The sequence below is a fragment of the Macaca thibetana genome, chromosome 13 (genome assembly GCF_024542745.1).
Source record: "Macaca thibetana thibetana isolate TM-01 chromosome 13, ASM2454274v1, whole genome shotgun sequence".
Taxonomy (NCBI): domain Eukaryota; kingdom Metazoa; phylum Chordata; class Mammalia; order Primates; family Cercopithecidae; genus Macaca; species Macaca thibetana.
Genome location: NC_065590.1, coordinates 51,260,179 through 51,287,820, shown reverse-complemented (window position 1 = coordinate 51,287,820; position 27,642 = coordinate 51,260,179). Strand labels below are relative to the sequence as shown.

Genomic DNA, 27,642 nt, shown 5'->3' with positions numbered 1-27,642 from the left:
TGTTTAAGAACTACCTTCATTTTCCATATTAGGAGTTAGGAGTTCCTTTGAAAAAGAACAGAAAATTTAAGAAAAACATAAATTGCAATTTTGAAATTCTACCATTAAGGATGATATCTTAAAGTAAGAATTATGTCTTAGAAAACAGAAGTGAGAATAAAAACTTTTGTTACTGTGATTAAATAGTCTATCAATTGTAGAAAGCAAATACATTTAATCTTTCATTTTCAATTAATCTTTAATATTTCAGAAAGTATATCAACATTGCCTAACATGCTGTTTTACACATAATAGATATATAATCAATGTTTATTGACTTAAAAATCTTTGGTTTAGCCAGCTAAATTTGTAATAGTTTATCAACTAGTGTACTCTGAATCATCAATTCACCTATTTGTTGTTGTTTTTTTTTTTTTCTCAAGACGAGTCTTGCTCTGTCACCCAGGCTGGAGCACAATGGTGCAATCTCGGCTCACTGCAACCTCCGTCTCTCAGGCTCAAGTGATTTTCCTGCCTCAGCCTCCCGAGTAGCTAGGATTACAGGCACCCGCCACCATGCCCTGCTAATTTTTGTATTTTTAGTAGAGATGGGGTTTTACCATGTTGGCCAGGTTGGTCTTGAATTCCTGACCTGAGGTAATCCACCCGCCTCGGCCTCCCAAAGTGTTGGAATTACAAGCATGAGCCACCGTGCCCGGCATTTTTTTTTTCTTTTTTTGAGATTGAGTTTCACTTTTTTTGCCCAGGCTGGAGTGCAGTGGTGTGATCTCAGCTCACTGCAACCTCCGCCTCCCAGGTTCAAGAGATTCTCCTGCCTCAGCCTCCTGAGTAGGTGGGATTACAGGCACCCGCCACCACACCTGGCTAATTTTTGTATTTTTAGTAGAGACGGGGTTTCGCCATGTTGGCCATTGTGGTCTCGAACTCCTGACCTCAGGTGATCTACTTGCCTTGGCCTCCCAAAGTGTTGGGATTACAGGTGTGAGCCACCACGTCTGGCCAGATTTACCTACATTTTTGTGAGATTTAAAATTTTTTTAGAGATAGAGTCCTACTATGTTGCCCAGGCTGGAGTACAGTAGCTATTCACAGGTATGATTGTTGCACACTACAGTGTTGAACTTCTGGGCTCTAGTGATTTTCCCACCTCAGCCTTCCAAGTAGCTGGGACTACAGGCACATACCACTGAATCCAGTGTATTTTTATAAGACATTAAAAAGGATTACACATTCTAAATTATGACGTCCACATACCATTTACTTTTGTGTGGAATTATAAGGTGATATTTTAAATGATGGGAATGAACAACTTGACATGTGTATCAGTAACCTCTAAATATCTATTTCAAACACCTATTAACCGAAAGTCATGATCCTCCAGTTCTTATACTAAGAACTTCCATACATTAGAGCAATATACGTATTCAAAGTGACCTAGTTCAATTTGACAAGTAAATTATTTATTTATTTATTATTATTTTTTGAGACGAAGTTTTGCTCTTGTTGCCCAAGTTGGAGTGCAATGGCGTGATCTCCGCTCACTGCAACCTCCACCCCCTGGGTTCAAGGGATTCTCCTGCCTCAGCCTCCTGAGTAGCTGGGATTACAGGTGTGCGCCACCATACCCGGCTAATCTTTGCATTTTTAGTAGAGACGGGGTTTCACGGTGTTAGCCAGAATGGTCTCGATCTCCTGACCTCATGATCCGCCCGCCTCGGCCTCCCAAAGTACAGGCATAAGCTACCACGCCCGGCCAATAATTTTTCTATGTTTAGGTAAATTTGAAAAATATACATCATTACTACCACATTCATCCTAGTTAGAATCTCATATTTATTCCACTATGTTTATGATTTAGTAACTAGTTTGAAAGGCATCATATTATTCAAAGTGTATCAGATTAGCTCCCTCAACTCACTATATCTAGTAACTGTTCTGATGAAATAGGCACTGGCTTTGAATATGGCCTGTTCCAATTTGTGAATCATTGCAGGCAAGTAAAGTTGTTACGCAAAGAGGTGAGCCGTAGGATGATTGAGTGTAAACTATCACTATTGTATATAAAGAAGAAAAATAAGATGTAGGAAAAGATCTGTTAGAATAACATATATGACATATTCTAAGTTTTTCATATATTTCAGAATTATAGAAACAAAAGTATGTAATCTTTTCTAAGATATATAAATGACTTACTTTTAACAATAAATATTTTTTGATTTATAATGTAAATAAGATTAAACGAATATGGCTTACTCTTGAATTTAAAAAATGGCACGTGTAAATGAGCATTTTAGTACAAATAATTAGAATGTATTTATATTACATATAAATCTACACAATGGAAGATACTACTAAAATGTTGCTCTACAGCACATCACCCTAGGCAAAATAGAATTCTAGAATTCTCTTTAAAAAAATCACTGAGAATTAGATGATGACTGTGAAATAGCTTCTCCCATTACAATACTATTTCTGTCATTCAAAGTTCTGACCACAGTTGTAGCTGGCGACTGAAGCACTTTACGAGAAAGCCTCATTCTTCCATCAGCTGGATCACGTCCAAAGTATTTCACCTGTGTTAAAGAAACAGATCTTCCTTTAAAGTTACAGCACATTGAGTGACATCTAAATAGACATTTACATTTACATGGTCCAAATAAGGCAATGATGGTTTTTACTTGTTCACTGAAAGCATAGTTCAGTGCTAAGTGGAGGTATACACTTAATATATATAAGTAGTCATTATAAAAAAAGAAAAGACACGGGGCAGTTAGTTGTTCAACTATGATCTGTCACTGAATTCATCTGTGCCTTTTTATTCTCACCAGGCCAAGTCCTTATACTGGGGGAACAGTCACAGACATAGTGAATGATTCTAGACAAGGGCTTTGTGAGCCTAATTGTGTTATATACTATACAGGATTATACTTAGGTCATTTTGATTTTCACTACTGCTCAAAGGACCGTCACATTAGTATTTATTTGGCTTCACCTTGGAAAATGAAAGCCAGGGGGGAATGCAGAAGGTTTAAAGTTCCTTCTGATATGAAAACAACAACAACAACAACAAAGAAACCAAAAAAATCAACCTTATACAGAGATATTATATCTTAGCACTCATCCTCCCCTGGAGGCTACTTGGACAGTAAGACCACAGATTGGGAATAAACCAGAAGCCTCAGTTACTCAGGTCATAGGTATTAGGCATAAGTGAAAGAGAATGTAGTGGAGCCAGAAAAAACAGACTGGCAATGACTTCTTTCATCCACCCATAAAGGACTACAAAGAAAGGGCCAATTTTGTTATATGAATTCTAGGCCTGAATAACATGGCTCTTACCAAGCTCAAAAACTTGAAGTTTTAAGTAGTGGAGAAACAAAGTCTCACCTCCTCAAAGATGACATTCAAGGATTTCAACAAGTTATCTTATCAGAGTTCTTATGTCAGTCTCCAAATCATGGAGTCTGCACAGCTAACACTGACATGCTCGTGTATTTTTTAAATGAACTAAGGGTGACTGCCATTTTGGCCAAGCTGCAATCTCCTTCAGGGAAAGAATTGTGTCTTAAATCCTTAATGAGTCTGTTCAAGCAGCTCTAAGATTAAAAATGAAGTACTGCATATAAATAAAAAACATCATAGATGGTGACTCTTCTTTCAACTTTTTGCAAAAAATAATGGAAGCTTCAAGAACAATTTACAACTTTAAGGCTAAAAGGTGGAATACAAGTACCTGAATTTCTTGGCCAACTTCTAATCCTAGGGCAGTAGGATGTTTAATCTGGAAAAAAAAAAATGCCAATCTATTAGTTGTTGTGCATAATTACATAGTGCCAACGGAGGTACCCATTTTTTTCTCAAGCTTTATTCATTTTTCTGATTAAACAAATCAGGTAGCAGCCGGGTGTGGTGGCTCACGTCTGTAATCCCAGCACTTTGGGAGGCCGAGGCAGGCGGATCAGGAGGTCAGGAGATTGAGACCATACTGGTTAACACGGTGAAACTCCGTCTCTACTAAAAACACAAAAAAATTAGCCGGGCGTGGTGGCGGGCGCCTGTAGTCCCAGCTACTCAGGAGGCTGAGGCAGGAGAATGGCCTGAACCCAGGAGGCAGAGCTTGCAGTGAACCGAGATTGCGCCACTGCACTCTAGCCTGGGTGACAAAGCAAGACTCCGTCTCAAAAAAAAAAAAAAAAAAAAAAATCAGTTAGCCAGGCATGGTGGCTCATGGCTGTAATCCCAGCACTTTGGGAGGCTGGGGCGGGCAGATCACTTGAGCTCAGGAGTTTGAAACCAGTCTGACCAACATGGTGAAACCCTATCTCTACTAAAAATACAAAAACTAGCTGGGTGCGGTGGCACACACCTGTACTCCCAGCTACTCAGGAGGCTGAGGCAGGAGAATTGCCTGAATCTGGGAGGCAGAGGTTGCAGTGAGCTGAGATTGTGCCACTGCATTCCAGCCTGGGCAACAGAGTGAGACTCTGTCTTAAAAAAAAAATCAGTTAATTATAAGGATTTAAAATATAGATGTATTAAGAACATAAAAATTATCCAAAACAGGCGGGTACAGTGGCTCACACCTGTAGTCCTAGAACTTTGGGAGGCCGAGGTGGAAGGACTGCTTAAACCAGACTGGGCAACATGAAGAAACCCCATCTCTACAAAAAATCCAAAAAAATTAGCCGGGTGTAGTGGCTTGTGCCTAGGGTCCCAGCCCCTCCAGAGGCTAAGGTGGGAGAATCACTTGAGCCTGGGAGGCTGAGGCTGTAGTGAGCTGTGATCGTGCCACTATACTCTAGCCTGGGTGATAGAGCAAGACCCTGTCTCAAAAACCTCTCAAGTTGTAGATAACTACTGCTAACATTCCAATGAGTATCCCTTCAGATGTCTATTTAGTGTATGTGTAATGCATTTATAAAAATGGACCCGCTGTGCTTATTGTATATCTTAAGGACATCTTTTTTTTTTTTTTGAGATGGAGTCTCGCTCTGTCATCCTGGCTGCAGTGCCGTGGCATGATCTCTGCTCACTGCAACCTCCTCCTCCCAGGTTCAAGAGTTTCTCCTGCCTCAGCCTCCCAAGTAGCTGGGATTACAGGTGCACGCCACCATGCCCAGCTAATTTTTTGTATGTTTAGTAGAGATGGGGGTTTGCCATGTTGGTCAGGCTGGTCTCAAACTCCTGACCTAAAGTGATCTGTCCACCTCAGCCTCCCAAAGTGCTGGGCTTACAGGCGTGAGCCACTGCGCCCGGCCCAAAAGCATCTTTTTCATATCAGTAAACTAAGCATTACTGTTAAGTTTCAAACTATATAGTTTATTTAAACAATCACCTAAAGACAATAATTTGTTTTAAATTCCAGTGTTGCAAATGTTAATGACTGATGAATATAGGAGAAATATATGAGGGTTTAGTGTATTATTCTTTCAACTTTTTTGTACATTAAAAACTTTTCAAAATAAAAAGGTGAAAAAAAAAATAAGCTGTAGTGTAGCACAGATTCACCTACTCTAATTATCCTCTCCAAACAAAATCCTACAATGTCTAGGTCCATAGACATTTACCAAACACCCTCTAAAAAGTTTGTCCCAATTCACACCTCCATCAACAGTGTATAAAAATGTCCATCTTTTCTCTTCTACACACTGAGAATTTTAAACTATCTGAAAGTTAAAACTGATATATTAATTTCGTTGGCATTTCAAAAATTGCTGTTGATATTAAACATCTTGGTTGGCTTTTTATAAAAATAATTTGTTCATGTTCTTATTTTTCTATTGATACTCATCATTCTTACTGATTTATAAAAGCCCTTTGCAAATTAAGCTTCTGTCCTATGTTATAAGCATTTTTCCTTTAGGTTGCTGATTATCTCTTAACCTTATTGAAATTTTTGCCATATAATTTAAAAATTATGGGGTCAAATTTTATAAATTTATTTACTTTTTTGGCTTTGATATCATGTTGAGGAGTTCTCCAGTACTAATTTTACTAAAATATCTAATTTTCTTCTAGTAAACCCTCCTGCCCCAACAAGATTATCTTTTCCCACCACCTTTTTTAAAAGCACATTTAGCTCTTTGATCCAGACAGGATTTTGGTATAAAAATGAATAGAGATCCTGTTTTAAGATAACCAGCTGTACCAATGTAATTTATTAAATAATCTTTATTCACTGACTGTAATATAACTTCTAGCATATATTATAATCCCGTGTATATTATTTCTGGTCTTTGTTTTCTTGTTGAATGGATTATCTATTTCTGGGTGGGTAATATACTGTTTTATTGTCTATGGCTTTATAATAGACAAGAACATATATACTAAAGTATATATAGTATATACTATAGTATATATACTAAATATAGTATATACTATAGTATATATACTAAATATACTATATATTTTAATATATGGTACAACAGACCCCCCCTTTTTTTTTTTTTTTTGAGACAGAGTCTCACTCTGTCGCCAGGCTAGAGTGCAGTGGCACAACCTCGGCTCACTGCATCCTCTGCCTCCTGGGTTCAAGCGATTCTTCCTCAGCCTCCCGAGTAGTTGGGACTGCAGGTGCACGCCACCATGCCCAGCTAATTTTTGTATTTTTAGTAGAGACTGGGTTTCACCATGTTGGTCAGGATGGTCGCCATCTCTTGACCTTGTGATCCACCCACCTTGGCCTTCAAAGTGTTGGGATTACAGGCGTGAGCCATCACACCTGGCCAACAGACACTCTTATTACTCCCCTGATCCCACTGTTTTCTAGAGTTGTCTTAGAGTTTTTATTTACTGGATGTATGAACTACAACAAAGATTACATTTCAAAATATTTCGAGAATTATCTAGTCATAATTGGTTGGTCAGTAGAAAATCGGGAAAACAGCTATACGTAGGTATTTTTAGTAACTGCTAGCTCTAGATGCTGTTCTCCTGCAAAACCGTCAGTGTTTCTATTCCATCATGGAAAGAAAAATATTTGGTGTTTATTTATTTATTTACTTATTTTACTTATTTATTTTTTGAGACGGAGTCTCGCTCTATTGCCCAGGCTGGAGCACAGTGGCACGATCTCCACTCACTGCAACCTCCGCCTCCCAGGTTCAAACAATTATCTGCCTCAGCCTCCCAAGTAGCTGGGATTACAGATGCCCACCACCATGCCCAGCTGGTTTTTGTATTTTTAGTAGAGAAGGGGTTTCACCATCTTGGCCAGGCTGGTCTTGAACTCCTGACCTCATGATCCACCCACCTCAGCCTCCCAAAGTGCTGGGATTACAGACGTGAGTCACTCTACCCAGCGAATTTTTATTTATGCTAAACAATGTAAAACTTTTTGCCAGCAGCATCTCTGCCACTTTTGTTTTCTCTGTTTAGGCTAGTAGTAGGCAAAGTGTATAATTCTTACCAACCTAGGTAATTTCAATACGGTATTTTAAGGTGTTTTAAGGAAGTCATAAAAATAGTAACATCTGTCTTTTTACCTTTCGTTGATCAAGTTGTGTGTTATGAAGCAGTACCGCAGTCATATTTGGATATAATTTTACCATTACACCAGTATCTCTACAAAAAATAAATAATAAGCCTGGTTAAACCAATAAGTACCTGTATATCCATTGACAAATTCATAAGAGGAAAAAGTAAAAAACAAAAAGAAGCCCATTCTATCACATTTTTAGAACTATAAAAAGTATACTTTTCAACTGAAAATATGCCCTATAAATAAATATGTCCTATAAATAAATATGTGTGAATCAAAGAATGAAGAAAAGATAAAGAAAAAACACGCAATAAAAAAGCTTTTAGAGCCAGGCACGGTGGCTCACACCTGTAATCCCAGCACTTTGGGAGGCCAATGCGGGCAGATCACGAGGTCAGGAGATCAAGACCATCCTGGCCAACATGGTGAAACCCTATATATATTTTTGTATCTACTAAAAATACAAAAATTAGCTGGGCGTGGTGGCGCATGCCTGTAATCCCAGCTACTCAGGAGGGTGAGGCAGGAGAACTGTTTGAACCTGAGTGGTGGAAGATGCAGTGAGCTGAGATCGTGCCACTGTACTCCAGCGTGGTGACAAAGAGAGACTCTGTCTCAATAAAAAAAGCTTTTAGAATATATATTCTTCTGTATTTCTCTTCATAATTGCCAAAAACATTTTTTTTTTTTTTGGTCACCTAGGCTGGAGTGCAGTGGTGGCATCTGGGCTCACTGCAACCTCTGCCTCCCAGGTTCAAGTCATTCTCATGACTCAGCCTCCCAAGCAGCTGGAATTACAGGCATGTGCCACCATGACCAGCTAATTTATGTTTTTTTAGTAGAGATGGGGTTTCATGAAGTTGGCCAGGCTGGTCTTGATTTTCCAAAAATTTTTGAAATGACATTAAATATTTTAAACACAGTATAGAATATCATATCATTAACCTATAAGATAAGGATTTAAGGAAGGTGGTCAGGTAAAATAGGATACTTATTTCATTAAAAAATTAATCTTCCCTTTTTCTCTAGTCTATGAAAATAAGCCATCCCATTTCTTATTTTACACCTGCAATATTAAACAAATTATCTGATTGCTTTTTATTTCAAATAGCTTTGAACATTTTTTGCTATATTTGATAATTTTTTTTCTTAAAAAAGGTATTTTCTGATCCTAAAAATACAATCTCTTTTAGCTGGTCAAAAAAAAAAATCCTTTGAGATTGAAATCGGCTTTTTTTTTTGAGATAGAGTCTCGCTCTGTCGCCCAGGCTGGAGTGCCATGGTGTAATCTCATCTCCCTGCAACCTCCGCCTACTGGGTTCAAGCGATTCTTCTGCCTCAGCCTCCTGAGTAGCAGGGATTATAGGCATGCACCACCACGCCTGGCTAATTTTTGTAGTTTTAGTAGAAATGGGGTTTCACTATGTTGGTCAGGCTGGTCTCGAACCCCTGACTTTGTGATCTGCCTGCCTCGGCCTCCCAAAGTGCTGGGATTACAGACGTAAGCCATAGTGCCTGGCTGACACTGGCATTTAAAAATATGTGCCAATTAAGCATTCAGACTATGTTTAAAATAAGCCATCAAAAAAAAAAAAAAAAAAAAAGAAAAGAAAAGAAAAAGGAAACAACGAAATATTGATAGGTCTATTTTGGGCCTATTTAATATTTATTGGGAAAATTAATTTGGGGTTTCACCAATTACTAGTAGAAAATTCAGTTAAAGAATTCAGTTAGGAGAACCTACCATAATTAGAACCACAGAACTGTTACTGAAATTTTATAAAATGATATAGAAAATAAAATATACTATACCTTAAAAAGTAATGATTATACGGCAATTGGCATGTAATCTAAACACCTTATGATTTCAAAGTAAATAAAGTAAATGTAAAATTAAATTGGGATTATAATAGAAATCTGTTAAAAACCAACACAGGGCTGGGCACGGTGGCTCATGCCTGTAATCCTGGCACTTTGGGAGTCTGAGGCGGGAGGAGGGCTTGAGGCCAGGAGTTTAAGATCAACCTGGGCAACATAGTGAGACCATGTCTTTACAAAAAATTTAAAAATCAGCCACGTGTGGTGGAGTGTGCCTACAGTCCTAAATACTCAGGAGGCTGAGGTGGGAGAATTGCTTGATCCCAGAAGTTTAAGGCAGCTGTGAGGTACTATGGCACCACTGCATCCCACTGCGGGTGGCAGGGTGAGACCCTGGCTCTAAAGAAATAAAGGAAAAAGCTCAGCATAGTATATTACTTGATATTACCTGATTTCAGTTATTGTGGCGGTATATACTGCTCCAAATTCTAATTGCTGCTCCTGCTGTAAGTGCAAAATAAGCCATAAGATTCATAAAGAAAATATCAACAAAAAGTAGAAAAAACAAATATATCTATATGATATGTAATTAATATGATCTATACTTACATCATCCTTGCAGATTTCAGTAATGAAGTCTCTTGCCTCATGCATAGCACTGGGTGTTGGTGCAAATACAGAAAACGTTTCTTCATCCACCTGACTAATAGTTACACCTTTTAAAAACATAATTTAACATATTAAAGTTAACTTGGCTGGGCATGGCGGATCACATTTGTAATCCCAGCACTCTAGGGGGCTGAGGTGGGAGGATCACTTGAGCCCAGGTGTTCAAGGCCAGGGGAGAGCCTGTTGCTACAAAGAAATAAATGAAAAAAATTAGCTGGACATGGTAGCATGTGCCCAACTACTTGGGAATTACAGTCGGAAGGATCACTTGAGCCCAGGGGTAAGGCTGGAGTGAGCAGTGATTGTGTATTGCACTCCAGTCTGGGTGACACAGCAAGATTCCGTCTCAAAAAAAAAAAAATGTTAACTTGCTAATTCCAGTGGAAACTAGTCTTAAAAATAGATGTGAGAACAGGAGGGACCTGTTAGTAGCTGGGTGGAGTTATGCCGTATTTAATAATTACTTTAGGAATGAAGGAATTCATTCATAAACAAATATACTCTGCATATGTGTTAGGTACCTGGCATTATACTAGGTAGGCCCTGGGGATACAATGGGGAGCCAATACGCTTGATTTCTTGAAGTTCACCATCTGGTGAAATCAAATATATCTATACAAATTTTGGAGAGTCTGGTTCTGCTCTCTTAATTACGAGTAGAAACAATAATAGAACCCTTTCCTCGCCTTTTTTTCTTTTTTTTTTTTTTTTTTTTTTTTTTTGAGACGGTGTCTCGCTCTGTCGCCCAGGCTGGAGTGCAGTGGCCGGATCTTGGCTCACTGCAAGCTCCGCCTCCCGGGTTTACGCCATTCTCCTGCCTCAGCCTCCCGTGTAGCTGGGACTACAGGCGCCTGCTACCTCGCCCGGCTAGTTTTTTGTATTTTTTAGTAGAGACGGGGTTTCACTGTGTTAGCCAGGATGGTCTTGATCTCCTGACCTCGTGATCCGCCCGTCTCGGCCTCCCAAAGTGCTGGGATTACAGGCTTGAGCCACCGCGCCCGGCCTGCCTTTTTTTCTTTGTCCTGCTTACTCTTAGGAGGGGTGAATAAACGAATAAGGGACAAAATCACATCAGTTTCTCAATGTTAGCAAATGGCTAAGGTGACGCTGCTTCTCACTCTCCTGCAATAACCTCAAACCTTGAAGTACTAGGTAATTCAAACATTGCTTCAGGAAAAATAAATTAAAGCATATTGTTTTTATATATACTCTTTAAATAAAAGAGTATAAATAAAACTAAGTGAAAGTAGCAGAATAAAAAGAAATAACTGTAATAATTCCTCTAAAGTTAAAAACTAAAAATTATTCTAGATGTTCAACTATAAAATGTTGCAAAAAAGTCCTGATGAATTCTTGGCTATCCTTCTTGAATACAGTTAAGAATGACCATTTGCTAATTTATTAATACTCAGTCAAGACATGTCATATCCTTTTCTCCTGGTCTTTCTCTCATTTGTCCAATAAATATATATTTAAAGCAACACACTAGAGATGAAATAGCAAACTTAAATGGTCTAGCATTTAATTAAAAAACCCCAAACTTCATACAACTCTTACCTGTTTCAGCCTGAAGTTTTTTTAAGTTATATCCACCTGGTCCAACAAATTTTGCTCGTTTTGATAATGGAACCTGAACAGTTTCTGGAATGTAATACAGACAAATATATAAACAATTCAACTACATACATGAACCTAAAACATGCCATGATCACTTGGGATTTTTTTTTTTTTACCTAGACACATGTAAAAATATTTTACTATAAAACAGAGAAGTAGACGATTAAAATTACTGAAAACTGTTAAAGAATATGCCCTAAAATTTAAAGCATTTTAACTATAAAAGCATTTAAAATATTTTTGTTTTGTGTATCGGGTAAAAACAATTTAAAAGTAGTAATATTCGTTCATATATTAATGTTTATCTTACAAGGATCACCAAAATTTTAATGTATTACCTACAACAGGTCCATTTTCTTTTCTAGATGCTCGAGGTTTTGAAATAGTTTTGTTCATGATCTGTAATATCTCCTTTTTTGCCACTAGAAGAGAAAAACACAAAAGTTATAACTACATAAAACAAATATGATCTGAAATAGCTGCACTCTTAGTTTTTACGGTATACCATCTAAACCCTGTGCTTTAATAATTGAAACTCTCCACATCCCTATTACCTTGAAAATTCACTCATATTCTCTTCTCCATAAATCCTATTTTAAAGACAGCTGCTTAATTTGTAAAAATTGAAATTCCACTGGTAACCCACTTTGGTGTTTATTCATGTGTTCCAAAAACTTAAGTTCTTCTTCTTTCTTTAAAATAGATATGGGATCTCACTATGTTGCCCAGGCTGGTTTTAAACTCCTGGGGCTCAAGCAATCTTCCTGCCTTGGCCTCCCAAAGTGCTAGGATGAGCCACCATGCCATGCCTGGCTACTTAGTATTTCTTTTTTTTGAGATAGTTTCCCTCTGTCACCCAGGCTGGAGTGCAATGGCATGATCTCAGCTCACTGTAACCTCTGCCTCCTGGGCTCAAGCGATTCTCCTGTCTCAGCCTCCTGAGTAGCTGGGATTACAGGTATGCGTCACCATGCCTGGCTAATTTTTGTACTTTTAGTAGAGACAGGGTTTCACCATGTTGGCCAGTCTGGTCTTGAACTCCTGACCTGAAGTGATCCGCCTACCTCGGCCTCTCAAACTGCTGGGATTACAGATGTGAGCCACTGCACCTGGCCAGTACTTCTTGATTTAAGTTTTATGAAATTCCACTTTTTAAAGCAATATTTTATAATAAGCCTAATGAGAATTGTAGTTCCCATTAGCAAAGTGGGAAAGAATGAAAGGAGAATCAAGCATATTAGCTCACCTGAAGCTTGTTGAATAGCCTCCATTACAATTTTTATTGGTATTCCAGGTAATTTAATATCAGCCTAATATGGAAAAGTCAAACAATTATATTAAGCATTGACTCATGGCATTATTTAAATGTTACAAAAATGAAACAAAATGGGTTTTAAAAATACCTGTAATGCAGTTATTCCTTTATTAGTGCCAGCTATTTTGAAGTCCATGTCACCATTGTAATCTTCAATTCCCTTCAGGAATTTAAAAAGTTGTGACATAGTTTTAAACAAAAACAAAAGTCAACATATTCACTATAGAAACATTTCAAAAAAACAGCTTTAGAAGTAAACCATATCCTAAGTCCAAACACAAAGCAATGTTTTCTACATTAACTACCGCTTCCAATTCGTGACTTTTTAAGTTACAATTATTTTCACCAGAAACATCATTTTATTTTTAGATCATTCCTTTCTCTCATAAATGTGTAAGAATGAATTTATGATCATCCTAAAGTGAGCCACTATGAATACTTACACTGTGTAAGTATTACTGCAATACTTAAGGGTAAGGATTACAATTTTTTTAAAGTAATCATTTTCTTTTATTTTATTTTGTTATATTTATTTTGAGACAGAGCATGCTCTGTTGCCCAGGCTGGAGTGCAGTGGCACGATCTTGGCTTACTGCAACCTCTGCCTCCTGGGTTCAAACAATTCTGCCTCAGCCGTGTGCCACCCTGCCCGGGCTAATTTTTGTATTTTTAGTAGAGACGGAGTTTTGCCACATTAGCCAGACTGGTCTTGAACTCCCGACTTCCCAAAGTGCTGGGATTACAGGCATGAGTCACCATGCCTGGCCTATTACTATTAATATAATACCTATTTTAAATTCATATCCTCTAAGACACAAGGTGAACACGCAGAGGAGGAAGGGAAGAACAAGTACCTGTTCTTCAAATACTAGCATTCTTCTGAGCATATGCTATGTGAAAAGTACATATAGTCTTCACCATTATAAGTACATATAGTCTACACCATTATTTGATTTGTTTTTATCTTTTAATTTTTATTTATTTATTTTTTAGTCTTCATTAAGTATTTGAAACCGGGAATATACTTGCCAGAATATCTGTCAGCAAACGATAATCTTCTATTTCACCCTTCTCAGGATCAGTTTTGGTGACCAATCCTATTGCTACGCCTGCGACAGCAGATGAAATTGGAACCCCTATAATTAGGAAAAAGAACTTCTGTGGCTAATGTGTACATGAGCTTAAAACATATATTTATCTATCAATTTTTCTTTTTTTTTTTTTTCCGAGAGGGAGTCTCGCTCTGTTGCCCAGACTGGAGTGCAGTGGCATGATCATGGCTCACTGCAGCCTCTGCCTCCCGGGTTCAAGCGATCCTCCCACCTCAGCCTCCCGAGTAGCTGGGATTACAGGCGCCCGCCAACATGCCTGCCTAATTTGCTTGTATTTTTAGTAGAGATGGGGTTTCAACCATGTTGGCCCTGTTGGTCTTGAACTCCTGACCTCAGGTGATCTGCCAGCCTCGGCTTCCCAAAGTGCTGGGATTACAAGTGTGAGCCACCGCGCCCAGCAGACATTTATTTTATTTATTTATTTATTTATTTATTTTTTGAGACAGAGTCTGGCTCTATTGCCCAGGCTGGGGTGCAGTGGCGCCATCTCAGCTCACTGCAAGCTCTGCCTCCCGGGTTCACGCCATTCTGCTGCCTCAGCCTCCTGAGTAGCTGGGACTACAGGCGCCCACCACCATGCCTGGCTAATTTTTTTGTATTTTTAGTAGAGACAGGGTTTCATCGTGTTAACCAGGATGGTCTCAATCTCCTGACCTTGTGATCCGCCCGCCTCGGCCTCCCAAAGTGCTGGGATTACAGACGTGAGCCTCTGTGCCCGGTCCAGACATTTATTTTTAATGTAAATGGATATTGTTATCTAAACTGACAATCACCGAAGCTGAGTTGGAAAAGTCTTAAGAGGTCATTTGACTACTTCATTTGTTTTTGAACATATAATAAAGTTCCCTAAAACAATGTAAACAAGTACTATATCCAGCAAAAAACTTCTCTAACAATAGCAAACTTTATAACTTTTAAATTATCCATTGCTCTGCTTTTTGGCTTCAGGTGTCTTATTTTCTTTTTGTTGGAAAGTAAGCATCTATTTGGTAAATTCTTCCAGCTTGAACCCCTCAGTTTACTCCCCCTCCCATGGCAGCTAACATTAGTGTATCCTCCTAGAAAATTTCTGTACACAAGTATAAATGTAATCTTTTGTTTTCTTTACTCATGGTGGCAGACCCTATGCATTTACTGTTTTGCACCTTGCCTTTTTCACTTAATAACATGTCTTGGATAGTGACACATACCACCACACAAAGCTCTACTTTATTCCTTTGAATAGTTGCATAGTACTCCCTATATGTTTTATAAGTCACACACAGAAGTGCGATTGCTGAGTCAAAAGGTATGTGCATTTACGTTTGTTACACTGTCAAACTGCCTTCTAAAGACATAGCATTTTAAACTTTTTCCAGTGGTATAAGAAGGTACATGCTACTCTATATTCTTATTAATTCTTGTCAAATCTTTTGATTTTTCTCAATTTAAAGGGTAAAAAATGGTTATTTTAAATCTGACTCGTTTTCTATGACTGAGGTTGAAAACTATTTCATGTTCATAAACCTATTTATGTCTTATTTTGAGAACTGTTCATGACCTTCAACATTTTTCTACTTGGTTGCCAGTCTTTTTATTATTGATCTTTTTTCAATATGGACAGATCTTTATTAGAATGTAAAGATAAAATATTACGTTTAATAACATATAAATATAAAATATTTTATTTCCTAGTTAGTTGACTTTGCTTATGGTCATTAGTTTTCCGTGTAGAATTTTAATTTATGTAATCATGGTTCCTGGGTTTTGCTTAGCAGAGCTTTTCTTCTCCAAGATTTTGATAAAACCTACCATCTTTCATTTGTTTAAAAATGTTTAAGTTTTGATCACTTGGAATTTACTTTGGTGTAAAGGAGTGTGTATCTCATTTCATTTTATCTAAGCAACCTCATCTATACTTATGGTTTTAACCACCATCTATAATGTCGATGACTTAAAAATCTATCCCTTCTGTCTAGCTCTCTGTGCCAAACCCTCGACCTGTATTAGTAAACTGCTTGTCAGACATCTCCAGCTAAATGTACCCAAAGCACCTTAAATATATATTCAAAATTGAGCCAGGCCCAGTGGCTCACGCTTGTAATCTGAACGCTTTGGTAGGCCGAGATGGGAAGATCACTTGAACTCAGGAATTTGAGAACTGCCTGGGCAACATAGTGAGACCTCATCTCTATAAATAATAATAATAATAATAATACATAGTGAGACCTCATCTCTATAAATAATAATAATAATAATAATGATGATGAAATACATATCTGTTCAAAATTGAATCACTATCAAAAAATCGTTTACCTCCTGCATTCTTTGGTTTAAAGCAACTAAGACACTCACGCCAGAATCAACATTTCTTTTCTCATTTCCTATATCCCATCAAGTCACAAAGATCTGTTTAATTTTTTAGAAAGCTGTCCTTTACCCTAAATATTAAAATACCTATTGCTACTTTTTAGTCTGAGTCCATATCATTTCTTGACCTGGCAACAAGCTCCCTGTCTGGCTTCCCAGATTTTAGTTTCTCTCTTTACTTCTTAGTCTCTGCCATCTCATTCCCCAGGGCTATTCATCACTTAAGCTGGGAAAAACTATTTGGAAAAAACAAAAGCAGATTCAAATCATGCCACTGTTTTCCATAAAATCCTTCAAGTTCCTCACTGACTGCTTTCAGGAAATGTTTGTACATATTCTGAGGTCAAATAAATTTGGAAAAATATTACATGTCCTATTCCTAGAGAGTCAGTATTAGAATTAGCTTATTAAAGTCTATTTAACCCACATTAAATAAACCTGCTTAACCCTGCTGAAACTTACTTTAGAACAGGATAAACTTTTTCATGGTATACAATAATCAATGTCCTGTGGAACACTATTCCATGGAATACTGAATTGGAAAAATGCTGGCTTTAAGTTCAAACTCCTTAGCATAACAATGACCTTCAACATATGATTCTACTTTATTACCTTAACACCTTTTTCGAGGGCATTCCTGAAACACACTAAACTGTTTCATAACTTCTTAACTTTGTACATGCTGGTCCCTTCATGTGAAATACAGGCCCTGCTCCTGATATGCCCAGTCAACAACTACTCAGCCTTTAAAATCAAATGAAATGTAGTAGTCTCTCTAAGCCAATTATGCTCAGCCTAGTTCATCAATCACCCTGTATGCCTCATACATATTTGTATTATTACCTCTTCGATCTATTAGTATCTTTTTGTTTGTTTTCAAACCTTTAAGCTTTTTCAAAACCTGGGTACAATTTGTATCCCTGGGCCCAGGGCATAGGACAGTGCCTGACTTAGAGCAGGGCAAGCCCTTTTCAAGCAATTCAAAATCATATTTGAATTGAACTGTATACCCTGTATTGGCCCATCCCACAGGACTTGACATTCATTCTTATCAAATTTAACTTTTTTGAGGTTTTTGGCTTTATCGCTTCACATTTAATTTTTAAACTATTAAGCTCCATATTTTTTTATCCTGCTCAATTTTGTCATTTAACAAATCAGTCACTCATTCCTTTTAATCAGTATCCTTTTTATTGGCAGGCCAGTGTTCTCAGTCAAGTCAACATTGAAAGAGACACGGCTGAAACAAGCATCTTCAAGTCTTCAACCTGAGATCCTCCTCTGACCTGCTGATCACATTAAGCAGTCCCTTTGCTCATCCCTTAGCCAGTATGAATGGTGCACCTATTATCTAGTCTAAATTTCTGCATCATTTACACAAGGTATCATAAAGATATCATAAACCATAAAGCTGAATTACAGATACATCACACCAACAGCAATACCCTCTACTGCAAATCCAGTAATTTCTTCAAAACAGAAAGTGAATTAAATAACTATGGCATGACTTGTTTTGGAGAAGTCTCTTCTGGCTTCTTTCTGTAGTCCGTTTCCTTTCTTTCTTTCTTTCTTTTTTTTTGAGACAGAGTCACTCTGTCACCCAGGTTGGAGTGCAGTGGCATCATCTCAGCTCACTGCACCCTCTGCCTCCTGGGTTCAAGTGATTCTCTTGACTCAGCCTCCCAAGTAGCTGGGATTATAGGCGTGGGCCACCACACCCAGCTAATTCTTGTATTTTTAGTAGAGACAGAGTTTCACTATGTTGGCCAGGGGGGCCTCAAACTCCTGACCTCAAGTGATCCACCCGCCTCAGGCTCCCAAAGTGCTGGGATTACAGGCATGAGCCACCGTGCCTGGCCCATTTCCTTTCTAAACTACTTACAAACCATTCTTTTTATAACTTAAGAGTCTTGTTGAGGGTCACAGTCAAGTTCATTGTGTTATACTTTATAGAAAATACTTTTCTTCTCTTCCAATAATAACGTTTTCTGTCCTTGGGATACCAGTCTCCATGATTTCTCAATGCCTGCCATCATACTTCAGTAATCTAATCCTGAAGTTCTCATCATAATCGAGGATGAGTTTTTGTCTAGACCAAAAGATCTGAATTCATATAAAAATGGCAGGTAAAGACTCTCCTATGATGTCATCTTTTATTTTTCAGTTTACCTTTTTCAAGATTTGTTCAGTGTTTTCCAATATGAGATTTGGAATGGAAACACAAGTGCCATGAAGACGAAGACTGTTTTGTTCATCACCATGTCCTAAGAACTTAGATCAGTGCTTGGCACATAGGTGCCACAAAGTAAAGATTTGTAGAGTGAAAGACTGAAGATGAAAAGAGTAGCAGCAGTATTTTACCAGCTACCTTAAACATCAGATTATGTTTTCCTTTATTGAATAAATTAGAAAAGTGCCTTTAGCATTTTTTGCTTTGGCCTGTTTTTAATTTTTCTAGATAATATTACTATATATTCACACCATGTTTTCATTTTATCCTCTGTTACGGCCCTCCTTTCTATCTTTCATGCCAGTACTGTAAATGTATGAACTTATCAGAGAACTCCTGTGGCCTCTTTAGTGTCTTTAGGTTCCTTCTCTTTCTTCTTGAATAGCAGCATTGACGACAGTTTGGCACGAACTGGTTTTAAGAATCTCCTAGCAGCCAGGCGCTGTGGCTCACGCCTGTAATCCCAGCACTTTGGGAGGGCAAGGTGGGTGGATCACGAGGTCAGGAGTTCGAGACCAGCCTGGCCAATATGGTGAAACCCCATCTCTACTAAAAATATGAAAATTAGCCAAGCGTGGTAGCACATGCCTGTAATCCCAGCTACTCAGAAGAATCACTTGAACCCAGGAGGCAGAGGTTGCAGTGAGCAAAGATTGCAGCACTGCATTCCAGCCTGGGCAACAGAGCGAGACTCTGTCTCAGAAGGCAAAAAAAAAAAAAAAAAAAAACCTCCAAGCATAATACGTTCCTTTTTGGCATTTCAGACCTGGGGATTATAATGAACCATTTGTAGTCCGCCTTCCTAAAATTGTGTGTACATGCCTGAGTGGCATTGTTCTCTTGGCTTGTATAAATTGACTGAAAGAATACAGTTGCTTTCTCTTAAGTCCTAATAGTACTTACTAAGCAAAACTTCCTTGGTGATTGGAATCAATTCTGGAGCTCTCTACCTTTTGGAAGGAAATAAAGTTTACTAGGTCACCAATGCAAATAAAAATTTTTCAGTGTACTGCTTTTAGCTAAAAATAAGAATTCCAGCAGATATCTGGATATCTGAAGCTCTACTTTTCAACCATCTTGCTCTGGCTTGATTTGGTCATCTGTAATCTGACTTTGAGTTTTACTAAAACCCAAATTTAAAGAAATCTTATATTTTATACTAACAGGTGTGTATGAAAGGTTAGCATGTTTTTTTTTAATCTTTTTTGTAGAGATGGGGTCTTGCTATGTTGCCCAGGCTGGTCTTCAACTCCTGGCCTCAAGTGAGCCTCCTGCCTTGGCCTCCCAAAGTGGTGGGATTACAGGCATGAGCAATATCAGCAGTTCTGAGACATAATTCTTTTACCTGAATCCATTAATGCTAAACTTCCGCCACATGCAGATGCCATAGAAGATGACCCTATAGAAAAAAAAATACCTGCTTTATATTATACTGATTTTTTTAAATGTAGCAAAGTATTACTAGTGGTTATTTCCTTATAAATATTCCATTACAATACAAATATTCAATAGTCTCTCTTTTTTAAAAGCACCTAAGGCAAGTTCTTTTAAGCTATAAACTATGGGGCTGCATGATCCAATATGGTAGCCATTAGCCATAAGTGGTGACTTAAAGTTTAATCAATTAAAATAAATTTAATTCTTCAACTAGATAGCACAGAGAAAGAGAATTTCTATCATCACAAAAAGTTTTATTTTATTATTATTTTTTGAGATGGAGTCTCAGCTTGTCACCACACCCAGCTAATTTTTTGTATTTTTAGTAGAGACAGGGTTTCACCATGTTAGACCCTCGGAACCTTGTGATCCGCCCGCCTCGGCCTCCCACAGTGCTGGGATTACAGGTGTGAGCCACCACACCCAGCCCATCACATAAAGTTCTATTGCACAGTATTGCTACAGATATTCTAATAGACTTCCTAGGGCATATCTTTTTTCTTGCTTATCAGAAGTAGTTAAAGATATAGGGCTTTGGCTCTCTCACTCGCATAAGCCCATTAGTTTAGTCACACCCAGTAGAGAACCACAAAGTCTTTAGTTTAAATTCTGAGTTTACTTTGGTATTTTTCTCTCAAAATCTGTGACTATCTGATTTATGTCTGTTACACCTTTAAGAACTCCATGACCTTTCTGCCTTTAATGACTGTACCGTACCTTGACCCATGGACGAATTTTTTATTTAAATGTGACCTCTTGCCTAGACTCCCTCTGTGATGTCCAGTTATTATTCATGTGGATATGTGACAGGTATCCCCTGCCTAATGATCACTCTATTTTGGCCCTTCTCCTCTCTGATAACCTTGTTCTGTGGTTTGTTTGTAAAAGTAAAGAAACAAGCCAAACTGGATCTACTGTAACAGATAAAGAAAAGCATTTGTTTTATATTGCTTTCAAAACAACTCATTAGCTAAGAACAGAGATTAAGACAAGTATATGATTAACTCAATACATTTTTCTCTTGCAATATACTTGGGTTCTGTAGTAATAAACAAAATGTAACACTACATTTGAAAACTTAATAATAGAATAGGGAATATGGTCTTTTCTACTATGAAAGAAGTATTTCAATACTGTACCATTTGACTCTAGGACTTCAGATGTAACTCTTATGGTGAAAGGAAAATCTTTGGGAATAACAGGATACAAAGCTTTCTCAGCAAGAGCACCTAAATTAGAATAGAAAACAGTAAGTAAAAAAATGTATTAAGTCTCTGTAAGAATACTGTATAAGTTTACAGATCTGTACTTACCATGCCCAAGTTCTCTTCTATTTAAACCAGTGACTTTGCCAATTTCATTAGTTGCATAAGGAGGAAACTTAAAAAAAACACACACACATATACAATTGACATAGAAAGATGTCCAAGTTATATTACCAAAATAATAGAACTTATAGAACAGTAGAATCTCATTTTTGTTTTTTAAAAAAGTACATTCATAAATATACAGAAAATGTACGATATAAATTTAACATACATACCAAATTGCTAAAAGTAGCTATTACAAGTATGTAAATGGATTAGGATGCGGGAACTGGAGGGGTATGGAGATTTACACCATAAACTTCCATTACATTTAAATTATTAACAATAACAAAATGTTATATTTTTGTAATAAGAAAAAATATGTACATATTTAAAAAGTACACATTGAAGAATCAGATTTTTTTACCCATAGCAAAGCCCACATTTATTTCACTAAATTGAAATTTAATTTACACTGATACTTTTTAGAGTTATCTCTCTCCACTACCTTTTTCAGATATGAAACAAAATACATGAATGGGAAAGTTGCATATTTTGAAGTATTTCTCAAGCAAAACGTAATGACAAAAATGTATGGAGGAAACAGCTCTTTTCTGTAAGAGTTTTATTTTAGACAGTGGTTGCAAACTGTTTTATTTGATGTATATGTTATCTTGAAGAAATATGAATTAGTTGTGATCATTTGACAATAGGAAGACTTCCGATAAAAATCTGTAGTTTCAGGTCGGGTGCAGTGGCTCATGCCTGTAATTCCAGCACTTTGGGAGGCCAAGGCAGGCAGCTCACTTGAGCTCAGGAGTTTGGGGCTAGCCTGGCCAACATGGTGAGACCCTCTATCTACTAAAAATACAAAAATTAGCTGGGCGTGGTGGCGCATGCCTGTAATCCCAGCTACTCAGGAGGCTGAGGCACAAGAATTGCTTGAACCCAGGAGGTAGAGGTTGCAGGGAGCCGACACTGCACCACTGCCCTCCAGCCTGTGCAACAGAGACTCCGTTTAAATTAAAAAAAAAAAAAAAAAAAATTTCCCCAAATATCTATAATTCCAGTTTAACAATAATTTTTTTTTTTTTTTTTTGAGACGGAGTTCTGCTCTTGTTGCCCAGGCTGGCGTGCAACGGTGCGATCTCAGCTCACTGCAACCTCTGCTTCCAGGTTCAAGCGATTCTCCTGCCTCAGTCTCCCAAGTAGCTGGGATTATAGGCATGCACCACCATGCCCGGCTAATTTTTTATTTCTAGTACAGACGGGGTTTCACCATGTTGGTCAGGCTGGTTTTGAACTCCCGACCTCAGGTGATCCGCCCGCCTCGGCCTCCCAAAGTGCTGGGATTATAGGCGTGAGCCACTGCTCTTAAAAGCAGTGGATGGAGCAGTAATCTGATTAAACCTCTGGATCTAGCAGTCAATTTGCAGGAAATAGAGAGGGCAGAGGAACACGTTGAATTGCACCACGAGTGAGCAATCAGCAACCCCCAATCTGGGAGACTATAAGTCAAATGGTTATGGGCCTTCAACAGATAGACTGTAAGAAAAGAATGTAATGGAGGAGAAATGTATAGATTTAAAAAGACTTAAAGAAATATCAGGCCAGGCATGGTGGCTTATGTCTATAATCCCAGCTGAGGCAGGCAGACTGCTTGAGCCCAGGAGTTTGAGACCAGCCTGGGCAACATGGCAAAACCCCATTTTGCAAAAAATCTAAAAATTAGCGGGTTGTGTGGTGGTGCCTATAGTCCAGCTACTTAGGGGGCTGAGGCAGAAGGATCACTTAAGGCCGGGAGATGGAGGTTGCAGTGAGCCAAGATGGTGCCACTGTACTCCAGCCTGGGTGACACAGTGAGACTCCGTCTCAAACAAACTAAAACAGAAAAGGAAATATCAAACATTTTAAAGAAAAAAAACAAGACTAAACTATAGTATCTAGAAATGGAGCCAGGAAATCCAAGATGATTACTATAAAACTTGAGTAGTTACCTACTTTTAGGAGACGAAGGGTATTGAGATTGGGATGAAAAACATGGAGGGGCTTTTGAGGTGGCTGGAAATGTTAAATTTCCTGACTTGGATGGTGGTTACAAGGGTATTTGCCTTATAAAAACTTATTAAGCCATCCTTTGTTTCATACAGTTTTCAGCACCTATGCTTTATTTTATAATAAAGAGATTTAAAAAAATAAAATATGGCAATAATGGCCCATATCCTTCTCCAGCTCCCTCCCCAACCCCCTTAACCTAATAATCAGCTAGACCTCCATTTTGCACAGCTGCCCTTTTAAGACTGCCACATGCTCTCCAGCTCATGACAAAAAACCTGCTTTACTCAATTACAATTCCTCTCTGGCTTCTGTAGCACCAGGGTATATCCAGAACGAGATATTTATAAGGGATTCAAGACCTGTATGAATCTCGATGTTTATGGGTATTTTGTAGCATATACTTTCTATGAAAAATGTTCTCTATTGATTACAGCAGAATCAGCAAAAGTGAAATGCTGGGATTCTGGGCAGCCACCAAGGGTTACACAAAAGCGAAATGACTTGCTACTTTACGTAAGTCTCTCATGTTGTATTCCTTTTATTTTTATTATCTGAGACAGGGTCTCACTCTGTTGCCCAGGCTGAAGTGGAGCGGGGTGATAATGGCTTGCTGCATTCTCAACCTCTTGGGCTCAAATAATCCTCCCATCTCAGCCTCCCGGGTAGCTAGGACTATAGGCAGATGCCACCATGCTTGGCTAATTTTTAGATTTTTTTGTAGAGACAGGATCTCACCATGTTGCCCAAGCTGGTCTTGAATTTCTGGGCTCAGCAATCCTCCATCCTCAGCCTCCCAAAGTGCTGGGATTACAGGTATGAGCTACCATGCCCTGCTCTCCATGTATATTCTTCAAATAATAAAATTAAAAGTACTTTATATTAGGTCTAGTCCCTTAGGATTTGTTGTGAATAAAGTCAATCACAAACTCAATTATCTAGAATCATCTCATATAAAGTAACTTAATATTAAATGTCTCATCTTTCACTACCAATCAACTGAGTATAAATATGAACATTTCAATGAGCGAATAAGGTGATTTGTCACTTGAGGTATTTAAAAAACTCTACTTTTGTTTGACACACATGTATACAGGCATGACTTTTTTTTTTTTTTTTTTTAAACCTACAACGATATTGTCTGCTATACTTTCTTTAGATTTTATGCATGACTTAATGACTTAGAACAGGAAGTTGTTGATTAGAAAAGTACTATTTATCTCTCTAAAGTATTTATGTCTTATCTCTCTAAAGTAGTACTTTAGAGACTTTAGTACTTTAGTAGAGAGTGCTAAAGTACTCTCTAAAAATACTACATCTCTATTTATCATTCTACACAAAGCTTGCCATGCCTTCTATAAGCAATAAAATAGTAGCCCCAAACTGACCTTAATAGATATATGATAAAACTAGAAAACTAAAATATTATTGGTAAAACCCAGATAGTGGATATATGGATAGTCAATGTAAAGTTCTTTCAACTTTACTGTATCCTGGAAGTTTTTAAAAATAAAATGTTCCAGCCTGAGCAACATGGCAAAACCCCATCTCTAGAAAAAAATAGAAAAATTAGCCAATTGTGGTTGCACAAGCCTGTAATCCCAGCTACTTGGGATGCTGAGGCGGGAGGATGTCTTGAGCCTGGGAGGGAGAGGTTGCAGTGAGCTGAGACTGCACCATTCCACTCCAGCCTGGGCAACAGAGTGAGACCTTGTCTCATAAAAATTAATAAAATAAAATTTTGGGGAAAAAAATTCACCTTACCTCATAGTGCAGCATGAAATTTTTATCTTTTATCCCACTACAAATAAAAGGCATAATATTAAAAACATCATAGGGAAAAAACATATTTATTTCAAAACACAACTAAAACAGATTTAAGGGTATTTTACAAAACAACTAGGTGTTAATGAAAAATCAGACTGAAACTGAAAACCAAAGAATTAATTAGAAGGATGATTGTGACGTGATATTTTCTTCTGGGGCTCATGAATGAATTGTACAGATTTAGGAAACCAATTTTGCCTTAAATATAAGTCCTTAAATATCCAGATTTGAATACTAAGGCAAGACAATAGATGTATTTTTAAGCATTAATAACTACTGAAAGAATCCTAAATGCTATACTCACCTTAGTTAAATCTCAGAGCTACAATGCTTCTCCCAGTCAATATGTGAAATGAAGAAAAAGTCCTGGGATGGGGCAGAATCTGCATGATCATAAACTGTAGCTTTGGAGAAAGAAATCTAAAAACCAAACTCCTTCAGAGGACTAAAGGAATCACAGATTTTGGGAGCTAGAGAGGATTATAGCAGGTCATTGGCCCAGTTCATTTTATAAGAAATAGAAATCTGAGTGACCATGTGTGCCCCTTTATTTACACAGGTTATAGACCTAAGACTGGAATATATGGAGGTACCCTGACCAAGCCCAGTGTTCTGCATTCCACCTTCACACACACAGCTGCACTGTCGATCCTATCAGATACATGGAAAACAAGTACAGCGGCTATCCTGAAGATACTGGGAATTATCCCCATCAGTTGGGCAGCAGGCAAAGGGAGGCCAGGCCGTGTGGTCTTCTGAGACCCTTAACCAGGAACAGGAAGTAGCCCTACTACGCACTGAGGAAAATAAAGAACTGGCTATGAGTGTCAAGACTCTATGCAATAATGCTGGTGAGGACTGCAATACAGATTTTTTTTTTTTTTGAGACAGAGTCTTGCTCTGTCGCCCAGGCTGGAGTGCAGTGGCGCGATCTCAGCTCACTGCAAGCTCCGCTTCCCGGGTTCACGCCATTCTCCTGCCTCAGCCTCCTGAGTAGCTGGGACTACAGGTGCCCACCATCACGCCCGGTTAATTTTTGCATTTTTAGTAGAGATGGGGTTTCACCGTGTTAGCTAGGATAGTCTCGATCTCCTGACCTCGTGATCCGCCCGTCTCAGCCTCCCAAAGTGCTGGGATTACAGGCGTGAGCCACCTCGCCCAGCCTACAATACAGATTCTTATCATCAAAATTTATCAGCATGATTTTACTGTTGACTTTTTAGGGGTAGAGGAGGACAGCCAAGTATTTCTGAACACAAAATCACAACGCGATTCAACAAGGCTTTTCATTAACAAGGTTTTTCATTAACAGCCTCCAGATCATTTTCAGCAATAGGGGCTTTTGTGTATTTATTTGCTCTCTTGTTTCAAATAGAAAAACCAATCCATTCAAGATTACCAAGGAAGTCTGTCCTAAGAAATCATTCTAGAGACAGAGAACGAACTAAATGTACTCACATTAAAGAATTAAATGCTTTACTAACATCTGTTCCAAATCAGTAATTTAGAAGACAATCTAGCACACACACAAAATCCTTTGAAATCATGATGATGTAATCAGAAAAATGAATTACAAAAACACGGTTAACAAAGTAACAATAATTAATAATATACCACGTAAGCTTTAATTATATACTAGGATATCATAAAACATAACAAACATCGTAAAAACATAACTTACTTTATAGCTGTTATAACTTGATCTGACTTAATACTGGATTCTAATGAATCAAATGTAACGGTACAAAGCACCTAAAAAAGAGAAAGAATTCCTCAGGCTTTAATATACTAACCACAAAGATGAAAACTAAAAATACTTGAAGAATCCAACTCACTCTTAAAAAAATGGGATAAGTACATCCTACACAAAGCTTGCCATGCTACTAAGTGCAGTATACACTTATTTGTTCTACAAATATTCATACTATGTGTAAACCTCAATAATCCAAAGTTCTAACATTGCACAGACTACATATGTAAAGCACTGCACAGACTACATATGTAAAGCACTGCACTAGGAGTGCTGGGGAAAGAAGGCATGAAAAGAAAGCAATATTTTTAAGAACTATGTATGAGAGTACGCTAAGGAAGCCTCAATACAGGTTCAGCCAATACGACTGCCTGCTTAAAATTAAAAAAAAAATCAGGCCAGGCATGGTGGCCCACACCTGTAACCCCAGCACTTTGGGAGGCTGAGGCGGGCGGATCACGAGGTCAGGAGTTCGAGATCAGCCTGGCCAATATGGTGAAACCCTGTCTCTACTAAAAATACAAAAATTAGCTGCGCATGGTGGCGTGTGTCTGTAGCCCTAGCTACTTGGGAGGCTGAGGCAGAAGAATAGCTTGAACCCGAGAGGCGGAGCTTGCAGTGAGCCGAGATTACACCACTGTACTCCAGCCTGGGCAACAGAGCAAGTCTCCATCTC

General features: G+C 38.1%; 1 protein-coding gene across 3 annotated transcripts in view; it reads right to left on the bottom strand.

The window, feature by feature from the left end:
- Positions 1-2,172: 2,172 nt before the first annotated feature.
- Positions 2,173-27,642, bottom strand: part of PNPT1 (polyribonucleotide nucleotidyltransferase 1) — a 58,059-nt gene continuing 32,589 nt past the window's right edge. For all 3 annotated transcript variants that reach the window (XM_050754629.1, XM_050754631.1, XM_050754632.1), the window contains 15 exons: positions 26,898-26,968; positions 25,154-25,190; positions 21,341-21,407; positions 21,167-21,256; positions 19,936-19,989; positions 13,929-14,035; positions 12,988-13,059; positions 12,831-12,894; positions 11,923-12,006; positions 11,525-11,608; positions 9,908-10,014; positions 9,747-9,802; positions 7,485-7,563; positions 3,734-3,781; positions 2,173-2,573 (listed from right to left, as the gene is read on the bottom strand). In XM_050754629.1, coding sequence (XP_050610586.1) covers positions 2,418-2,573; positions 3,734-3,781; positions 7,485-7,563; positions 9,747-9,802; positions 9,908-10,014; positions 11,525-11,608; positions 11,923-12,006; positions 12,831-12,894; positions 12,988-13,059; positions 13,929-14,035; positions 19,936-19,989; positions 21,167-21,256; positions 21,341-21,407; positions 25,154-25,190; positions 26,898-26,968 — 1,176 coding nt within the window. In that variant the 3' untranslated portion in view covers positions 2,173-2,417. The remainder of the gene's footprint in view (positions 2,574-3,733; positions 3,782-7,484; positions 7,564-9,746; positions 9,803-9,907; positions 10,015-11,524; positions 11,609-11,922; positions 12,007-12,830; positions 12,895-12,987; positions 13,060-13,928; positions 14,036-19,935; positions 19,990-21,166; positions 21,257-21,340; positions 21,408-25,153; positions 25,191-26,897; positions 26,969-27,642) is intronic.